The sequence below is a fragment of the Neophocaena asiaeorientalis genome, unplaced genomic scaffold, assembly GCF_003031525.2.
Source record: "Neophocaena asiaeorientalis asiaeorientalis breed wild unplaced genomic scaffold, Neophocaena_asiaeorientalis_V1.1 scaffold332, whole genome shotgun sequence".
In the NCBI taxonomy this organism is placed as follows: Eukaryota; Metazoa; Chordata; class Mammalia; order Artiodactyla; family Phocoenidae; genus Neophocaena; species Neophocaena asiaeorientalis.
In genome coordinates this window covers 5,106,710-5,117,047 of record NW_020173111.1, presented here as the reverse complement: position 1 = coordinate 5,117,047, position 10,338 = coordinate 5,106,710, and the positions used below count along the sequence as shown (strand labels likewise).

General features: G+C 41.6%; 1 protein-coding gene across 1 annotated transcript in view; it reads left to right on the top strand.

Annotated features, from left to right (window-relative positions):
* The first annotated feature begins 9,552 nt into the window (after nt 1-9,552).
* Nucleotides 9,553-10,338, top strand: part of OSBPL10 (oxysterol binding protein like 10) — a 279,913-nt gene continuing 279,127 nt past the window's right edge. Inside the window, exon 1 of the mRNA XM_024743485.1 lies at nt 9,553-9,687. Within this exon, the coding sequence (XP_024599253.1) occupies nt 9,560-9,687 (128 nt within the window). The 5' untranslated portion in view covers nt 9,553-9,559. The remainder of the gene's footprint in view (nt 9,688-10,338) is intronic.

Sequence of the window (10,338 nt, the reverse complement as noted above, 5' to 3'; positions counted from 1 at the left end):
CATTCCCCAGTTGAGGGATACTTGGGTTGTTTCCACATTTTGATGATTATGAATAAAGCAGCAATAAACATTCTTCTAGAGGTTTTATTGTGAACATAGACTTTTGTTACATTTAGATAAACATCCAAAGTGGGATAACGGGGTTGTATTTGTTGTTGCTGTCGTTGTTGTTGTTCTTTCACTTGTATTTATTTTTAATTGAGGTAACATAGATTTATAACATTATATAAGTTTCATGTATGCAACATTATATTTCTACTTCTGTATACCCTACAATGTGCTCACATCCAAAAATTTGGTTTCCATCCCGTTTACCCATTTCACCCTCCCTCCCGGCCCCTCCTCCTGTGGTAGCTACTACTCTGTTCTCTGTATCTTTGTGTTTGTTTTTGTTTGGTTTGTTCATTTATTTTGTTTTGTTTGTTTGTTTTTTATCAATATTTTTATTGAAGTATAGTTTATTTACAATGTTGTGTTAATTTCTGCTTACAGCAAAGTGATTCAGTTATACATATATATATATATGAACATTCTTCTTTAAAATAATCGTTTCCGTTATGGTTTATCATAGGATATTGTATATAGTTCTCTGTGCTATACAGTAGGACCTTGTTGTTTGCTTGTTAGTTTTTTATATTCCACATGTTGATGAAAATAACCAATAAACAATCTATAAAAGGAATAGAAAAGAGTTTTATTTGAGCCAAACTGAGGACTATAGCCCTGAAGACAGACGCTGCACAGTTTTATGTCTTGTCAGAACAAAGAACATCAAACAAGTCAGGGAAACATTCCTTCAAGGTTTCAAAAAATAGATCAGCACGTACACAGCAAGTCAGCGTGGCCTTGGCACCTGAGAAAGGAGTCTTATTGCCAGAGGAGGACCAACATTGGTGTCCCACCAAGGGAGGCATTTAATCTTTATTTTTAACATGGACATTCTTGACTTCTGGTCAATGTGCCCTTTTCCTTAATAATTAAAGGAGATGTACAATGTATGTTTGATAAGCCACAAACAGGCTGTTTTAGCATGAAATTCAAGTGCATTCATGTATAAGCCAGAATAACTTCTTATATCTCCATATGTGAAAATTTCTTTTACTACACATATGAGTGAAATCATAGTCTTTGTCTTTCTCTGTCTTATTCACTTGGTAAGTGTATGTTTAACTTTAGAAAAAACTGCCAAAAAGTTTCCCAAAGTGGCCGTCCTAGTTTGCATTCTCACCAGCAATGTATAAGCGTTCCAGTTACTCTAAGTCTTCACTAGCATGTGGTATCATTAGTTTTTTGTGGGGTGTGTGTGTGTGTGTGTGTGTGTGTGTGTGTTTAGCCATACCAATAGGTAGGTAGTATATCATTGTAGTTTTAATTTGTATTTCCCCAATGACTAAAGATGTTGAGCATCTCTTCATGTACTTATTTGTCATCTGTATATCACATTTGATGATTATTTAAAACTTTCACCATTAAAAAAATAATGTTGTTTATTTTCTTAGTTCTACATTTTTAGAGTTCTTTACATATTCTGGGGACAAGTCCTTTGTCAGGTATGTGACTTGTAAATATTTTCCTCAGCCTGTGGCTTGTCTTTTCATTCTCTTGTCAGTGTCTTTGCAGAGCAAAAATTTTTTAATTTTGATAATGTCAAATTTTCAATTTTTAACAATATATTATGCTTTTGTTGTAGTGTCTGAGAACTATTTCCCTCATCCAAGTTCATAAAGCTTTCTCCTATGTTTTCTTCCTAAAGTTTAAGAGTTTTATCTCCCACATCTTGGTTTATGATTCATTTTGAGTTAATTTTTGTATAAGGTGTAGGTAAGGTTCGTATTTTTTTTTGCATATGAATGTCCAGTTGTTCTAGCATCATTTGTTGAAAAGATCACCCATGTAGGCTCAATGTAATCACAAGAATTCTTGTAAGAGGGACACAGGAGGGTCAGAATCGGAAGGAAATGAAATGATAGAAGCAGAAGTTGGGGTGATGCCATTGCTGGAGGGGCCATGAGGGGCCAAGGGATGCAGGTGTCCCTAGAAGCTGGAGAAGGCAGGAAACTGTCTCTCCCCTAGAGCCTTCAGAAAAAATACTGTACTGCCTGCTAATACTTTGATTATAGCCTGTAAGACCCATTTTTGAATTTCTGACTGCCAGAACTGTAAGATAATAAATTATAATAAATTTGTATTGTTTTAAGCCACCAAGTTTATGGTACTAGTTTACAGCAGAAACAGGAAACTAATACAGAGAGCTCCATTGAATTGTGTTTGCACTTCTATCAAAAGTCAATTGGCTATTCTGTAGAACTATTTCTAGATTTTCTATTCTGTTCCATTTTTCTATGTGTCTATGCTTTTGCCAGTACCACATTGATATATCATTTTTATTTTAACCTGCCCTGAGTTATTTTATTTTCCCTGCTTCATATCCTCAGGATATGAAAATTTGGTCAAGGGTAGTGAAAAGGAAACAAAGAGATAAAAATTACAAAATGACAACTTTCAAGGTATCCATCTGTATTAGTTAATTACTGCTGAGTAAAAAATTATCCCAAATTTAGTGGCTTAAAACAGAAACACTGTCTCACAGCTTCTGAAGGTTGGGAATCTGGAAGCAGCTTAGCTGGGTGGTTCTGCCTCAGGGTCTCTCATGAGGTTGCAGCCAAGCTGTCTGTCAGGGTTGCACTCATCCTGAGGCTTGACTGGGGTGGACCTGATTCCAAGGTCACTCATGTGGCGGTCAGCTGGCCTCTGAAAACCTGCTTCCAAGATGACTCACATAGTGGCTGGCATGCTTTAATTCCTCTCTGTAGGCTGCCTGGGTGTCCTTATGACATGGCAGCTGACTTCCCTAGTGTGAATGATGAGAGACAGAAACAGAAAGAACATTCACCTAAGACAGAAACCATTGTCTTTTTATAACATAACCTCAGACATGATGTCTCATTACTTCTGCCAATGTTCTCTTCACTAGAAGTGGGTCACCAAGTCTATTCCACACTCAAGGGGAGAGGAATTAAGCTCCACCTCTTGAGAAAGTATCACAGAATTTGTAGACATATCTTTGAAACCACTATAGTCTGGCCACAAATTATTTATATCCCTCCCACATGCAAAACACAGTAGTCCACTCAAGGGCCACTAAGAGTCTCCTCCCATCACTGCACCAGCTTGAAGTCAGAATCACGTCCTCTAACCTGAGTCCAGGAGAGGAGAGGATGCTCAGGGGTAGCTATTTAAGATCAGCTCCTTGAGTTCATTCCTGCAACCTGTGAAACTGAAGAAAGGCTGTCTGCCCCCTCCCCCCGTCAACAGACAGTGGTCAACAGACACAGACACAGGATAGCCGCTCTGATATTCCTGTTCAAAAAGGGGGAAACGGGAAGCAGGAAGGAATCAGTAGTCCACGGTGATTCTAAAATCCAGTCAACAAGTTGTAATCCTCTTTCGAGTCCCTTGATTGCATCTCAAGACCTGGGAGTAATTCTCCCGTGGTCCTTGACTCCCTCTCCAAACCCTTGGTTTTGCCTCCCAGTCAAACTTCCCTCTTCACAAGAGGTACTCTGTTTTCCTAACCCCAGTTCATAAAGATTTCTCCTATGCTTTCTTTTAAAAGTGAATATTTTTCTTTCACCTTTTAGTTTTTGATTCCTTTTGAGGTCTTTTTTTTTTTTTTTTTTTGCGGTACGCGGGCCTCTCACTGCTGTGGCCCCTCCCGTCGCGGAGCACAGGCTCCGGACGCGCAGGCTCAGTGGCCACGGCTCACGGGCCCAGCCACTCTGCGGCATGTGGGATCTTCCTGGACCGGGGCACGAACCCGTGTCCCCTCATCGGCAGGCGGACTCTCAACCACTGCGCCACCAGGGAAGCCCTTGAGGTCATTTTTGAATAAAGTGTGAAGTATGGATTTTTTACTTTTTTGCATATAAATGTCCAATTGTTCCAGCACTGTTTTTTTGTGGGTTTTTTTTTGGTTGTTGTTGTCTTTAAAGAAACTTTATTTTCCAACCACATTTTGTCCATTTTCTGTCTAAGAGTCTGTGGAAGAACAGCTTCCGTGTGTTCCTGCTGCAAGGAATTTGAAAATGTCTTCCTTGTTCATGTGCAGGACCTCAAGGGCTCTGGATATTGTGGAGTTTTCCCTTAAGTTACCATGGGAACCCAGAACACTACCGTGTTGACCCCTCCCTGGGTATCTTGGAAAGTCAGCACCTTTGTTGAAATGTGGCAGAAGTGACCCTGCGCCAGTCCCTAGACAAGGCTTCAAGAGGCTTTGCATGCCTTTGGTTCTTTCTGGAACCCTCTCAGTGCCCTGAGAACAAGCTGAGGTGAGGGTCCAGGAGGATGAGAGATCCTGGTGAGGAGGAAGAGCCCAGCTGTCCCAGCCAAGGCCAACCTAGACCATTCAGCCATCGCTCAAACATGCGAGGAGACCCAGACAGGATCAGCAGAGTGAAAACTGATTCACACTTTCTGGGAGAATTTTGTAATACATGAGCCATGTTTTTTGTTTTTGCGGCACGCGGGCCTCTCACCGCTGTGGCCTCTCTCGTTGCGGAGCACAGGCTCCGGACGCGCAGGCTCAGAGGCCATGGCTCATGGGCCCAGCCGCTCCGCGGCACGTGGGATCTTCCCGGACCGGGTCATGAACCCGTGTCCCCTGCATCAGTAGGCGGACCCTCAACCACTGTGCCACCAGGGAAGCCCTGAACCTGTTTTTGAATAAGATAATCTGTAACTATATTTCTGCATAGAAAAATGTCTGGAAGAACATACACATAACTTATTAACAGTGGTTTCCTCTGGGGAGGTGTTACAAATATATTTCACTTTCTATTGTACACTGTATCTTTGTGTATATGAATCTTTACAAATGATCATCCATTTAAATAAATTAATCATCAAAACATGACATAATTTCCATTTTGGAAAAATGTCAATATAATGTATATATGGCTGTATTGCGAAGTTGCATATGACCATTGCAGTAATTTGATTTTCCTGGATATAACCCTCAGGGCGGTCCTGATGGAGCTGCTAGTTCACAGGGTGATGGGCTGTCCCTACTCCCACTGTGGTGTTTCCATCTTCCCAGCGGCTGGTAAAGTTGCGAGTACATACTGCTGCTGAAGTCCAGGCAGTGAATTTGTAAGAACATTGGACTTGGCGTCAGAAGACCTGAGTTCAGGTTTAGTATTGGCTTCTCCTTTCTGAGTTTCTGTTTCTTCCCCAGTAAAACTGCACTTCATTCATCAAACAGTAAACATTTATTGAGGATTATGGCGTGCAGGCCCTGTGGCTGGATGCTAGGGGCCCAAGCTCCTGCCCTGCTTCTCTCCCAGTGGTGATGGGAGAATCAATTCCTACATGAACAAAAGTGTAACAAGAAATGGAATTCCAGGCACTGAGCTGTACTTTCAGTGGTTTCATTAGAAGAAGACTGAATCCATTGTGAAGCAAGTGGAATAGTTTAGTGGTAAAGAACTCAGGCTCACTAGCCAAACTGCCTGAGTTTAAAATCTAGCTCCAGCAGGGTTTGGCGGGGAGGCTGCTTTTTTTTTTTAAGTGGTTTAAGCCAGATATTATAAATATATTTAATTAAGAAAAATTTTTTTGGCTGCACTGTGTGGCATGTGGGATCTTAGTTCCCTGACCAGGGATCAAACCCATGCCCCCTGCATTGAAAGCATAGAGTCTTAACTACTGGACCGCCAGGGAAGCTCCTTAAAATTTTTTTTATTTAAAAAAATTTTTATTGAAATATAGTTGATTTACAATGTTGTGTTAGTTTCAGGTGTACAGCAAAGTGATTCGGTTATACATATATGTGTATGTATATACATATATTTCTTTTTTAGATCCTTTTCCATTATACAGGGGATGTTGCTTAACTTTTTTTTTTGAAATATAAATTTTTCTTTTTAGTAAATTTATTTATTTATTTTTGGCTGCGTTGGGTCTTCGTTGCTGCGCGGGCTTTCTCTAGTTGCAGCGAGAGGGGGCTCCTCTTCGTTGCGGTGCGCGGGCTTCTCACTGTGGTGGCTTTGCTTCGTTGCAGAGCACAGGCTCTAGGCACACGGGCTTCAGTAGTTGTGGCACGCGGGCTCAGTAGTTGTGGCTCGCGGGCTCTAGAGCACAGGCTCAGTAGTTGCGGCGCACGGGCTTCGTTGCTCCACGGCATGTGGGATCTTCCCGGACCAGGGCTCGAACCTGTGTCCCCTGCACTGGCAGGAGGATTCTTAACCACTGCGCCATCAGGGAAGCCCTAAAATAAATTTCTATTTCTCCTTGTAGAACAAGAATAAAATTTTTTACATCTTGCCCTATTTTTGCTGAACATTTCTTTGATTCAGTTTTTCTCCACCTGTAAAATAGGAACAGGAACAGTACACAGCTCATGTGGTTGTTGTAAAGATTAAACGAGTTACTATGTATAAAACACTTGGCACAGTGCCTGGCACATAGTAAGTGCTCAATAAATATTAGCTATGATTGTTATTATTTGGGATGGAGAACACATTAGATCAGTTGTTTCTAACACAAATGTGACCAAGTTGAAACAGAGGGTGATCTGCTTGTGACAAACTTCTCTCCACTTGTGGCTTCATGTATGGCATCTGGCCAACCATGTCAGTGACTAATTACTTTTTCTAAAATTTATTTTGGGACTTCCCTGGTGGCGCAGTGGTTAAGAATCTGCGTGCCAATGCAGGGGACGGGTGTTCGAGCCCTGGTCTGGGAAGATCCCAGATGCCGCAGAGCAATTAAGCCCGTGCACCACAACTACTGAGCCTGCGTGCCACAACTACTGAAGCCCACGTGCCTAGAGCCTGTGCTCTGCAACAAGGGAAGCCACTGCAATGAGAAGCCTGCACACCGCAACAAAGAGTAGCCCTCACGCGCCGCAACTAGAGAAAGCCTGCGCGCAGCAAAGACCCAATGCAGCCCAAAATGTAAATAAATAAATAAAAATAAATGAAATGCTGTGAATTCAGAACACAAAGATAAAAAAAATTATTTTATTGAAGTATAGTTGATTTACAATGTTGTGTTAATTTCTAGTACTATTTACTCTTGCTGGTCCATGAACATCCTCTTAAGACTTTATGTGCCATTGACAAGAATGACAGTCCCAGCTAGAAGAGGGGGTTCCGGAAACAGTTACTGGAAACTCCAGACCAGCTCTCTGGGTCCATGTGGAGAAACTGTGGTAGTCAGCTCCCTACTCGGGGTGACTGTTTCTGCCCATTATTTGAAGAAGTGTGGTGTGTTTGTCCTTTTGTTCCAATTATGTATGGCTTCCACTCACAAAGTCTTCATGTGGTCCAAGATGGCTGTTAGATTTTCAGTCATTCTACTTACACTTGTATTTTTCTTAATGATTTATGCAATCTGGGTGAGTTAAGGAAATAAGTCCTTGTTCTGGGCATGTATGTTTTACAAATATTTTTGCCATTTATTATGTCTTTTGTTCTCAAATTGTTTTTCCAACATGAAGAGAATTCTGCAGATATCTTTTCTTCACTTGCTATTCTACAGTGGGTCAAGGAAAGCTTTCTAGAAAAAGTGACTTTAAATTTAAAACTCCAGTGATCCAGCAATCCCACTCCTGGGCATATTTCTGGAGAAAACTCTAATTCGAAAAGATACATGCACCCCAATGTTCACAGCAGCACTATTTACAATAGCCAAGACCTGGAAGCAACCTAAATGTCCATTAACAGATGAATGGATGAAGATGTGGTACAGATATACCATGGAATATTACTCAGCCATAAAAAGAATAAAATAATGCCATTTGCAGCAACATTGATGGACCTAGAGATTATTATTACTAAGTGAGGTAAGTCAGACAGAGAAAGACAAACATCGTATGATATCACTTATATGTGGAATCTAAAATATGATACAAATGAACCTATTTATGAAACAGAAACAGACTCACAGACATAAAAAACTTATGGCTACCAAAGGGGAAAGGGGGTGGGGGAGGGATAAATTAGGAGTTTGGGATTAGCAGATACAAACTACTATATATAAAATAGGTAAACAACAAGGTCTTATTGTATAGCACAGGGAACTATATTCAATATCCTGTAATAAACAATAATGGAAAAGAATAAGTATATATATATATAAAACTGAATCACTTTGCTGTACACCTGAAACTAACACAACATTGTAAATTGACTATACTTCAATTAAAAAAACAAACAACAACAACAAAAAACCCAATTCCATGGGTGAGAAGCACGAGCCTGGTGAAGAGGCGGGGAAGAGTGGGGACACGTGTGCTCCTCTCTCTGTCATGGTCTTGCCTCTTCTTGAATCACATCTGCTCCATGCACCTCTTGCTACTGACTTGCCTCTTTGGCCATTTCTGATCCCACACAGCTGGCTTGCTCTCACTCCACCCTGGCTTCTATGGTCCGAATATTTGTCAACCACAGTTTCTGAGAAACTCCCTCAATCATGTTCTACATAAGTGTATTTGACATAAATTACTACCATGACTGGGATGCAGGAAAATTAGAGTTATGATATCTCATTTGTTTTTTTTTTGTGACTTGATCAAATTACTCACTTTCCCTATAAAATTCCTACACTGTCTGCAGCAGAGTCATTAAAGCATTATATGAAGTAATACAAGGCCACAATGCATTGGAAAAAATTTTTTTCTTCTTCTTTTTGGCAAAGGGTTTTGAATCCTTTATCAATATCCACCCAATTCCTATGTTGAAATCCTAATGCCCAATGTGATGGTATTAGGAGGTGGGGCCTTTGAGAGGTGCTTAGTTCATGTGGGTGGGGTTAGTGCTCTTATAAAAGAGACCCCACAGAGCTCCCAAGACCCTTCTGCCACATGAGGACACAGTGAGAAGTCTGAGGCTTGGAAGAGGGTTCTCACCAGAACCTGAACATGCCGGCACCATGATCTTGGACTTCCAGCCTCCAGATTTGTGAGAGAGAAATTTTTGTTGCTTACAGGCTCCCAGTCTGTGGTATTTTGTTACAGCAGGCTGAACAGACTAGGACTCTGACCTTGACTAGTCCTTTCAGTGTAGCCCCTCCCCCTTCAACTAGACTATCTCAAGGGTCTCAATTTTTTAGTCCAAGGTGAGAATTTCCTGGGCTTGCTCATCCAGTCACAGGTGGGCTGGGTAGGTGGTAGAGGTTCGATAATATGAAATAAGATGATGGCACCTCCCCACTTTTAGCCGGACCTGCAGGTGGCAGGCCCCCACGAGGGGTGCTGTGTGGGCATATAATGACTGACGGTTATTGTTCAGTATGTGCCCACCTCCCAGTCCTCATGCCAATGAAGGGCTTCAAGATCACTCACACACTGACCAGCTGGCTCAAGGAAAGTTATGCTGTGGGACAAAATGGTTCCTAAAATCTCAGCGGCAAAGATTTTGTGCATGTGGCATGGCCAACGCTAACTGGCTTCAGCTCTGTCACACGTCTTCTCACTCCAGGACCCAAGCTGAAGGACAGCCCTGATCTGAGACATGCTGCTCACCTGGCAGAAGGAAGAGAAAGATGGTGGAACCGTGTGATGAATCTTAGACTTATGTTTGGACATAGCATCTATTATATCTGTTCACAGTCCACTGGCCAAAAGAATTCCATGGCCGGGCCTGAGGGTCATGTGGAGGGAGAACAGTCCTCCCAGGGGAAGAGGTGGTAAGTATTTTGAACAAATAAACATTCTCACATAGTTCATCCCAGCCAGTAGTATCATCAGTCCCATTTTGCAGGTGAGAAAACTAAGGCTAAAAGAGGTAACATGATCAAGGTCATAGATTAGAACTCAGCTCTGTCTGGCTTCAAAGTTGGTCTTTTCTACCATGCAGTCTCTTGAGAATTTTTCTCTTTTTACACTGTGTGGGAACTTGGGATTGTAATTTATTCAGGGCACAACCAACTCTCATCAGCTCCAGAAGCTTCTCCATGAAAATTTCTAGAGCTAACCCACCTTTGAAAGCTTCCTGGAAGGATATGGAGCTAGAAAGGAGTCGGGCTGGGGGAACTGTCCCCATGAAAGCCGACTCTATTTCATTTAGTAATTTTTTAACTGTTGAATTATTTATCTGCTTTATGGGTTTGTAGATGGGGATCATCTATCAATATTTGTTTTTGTTTTCTTGTGTGTGTTGGGGAGAGTGTGAGATCCTCAAAGCTATTTTCCAGGTAATTTTGGAAACTTCCAGATTGCACCGGATATTTATATGCACAAAAATGATGAGTGCAGTGGAGAAAGTGTAACCCATCTACTTCTGCGGAAGAGCAAAAACAGCTTTAGATTTAGAAACCCAGCTGCAGCTCCCTGTCCCT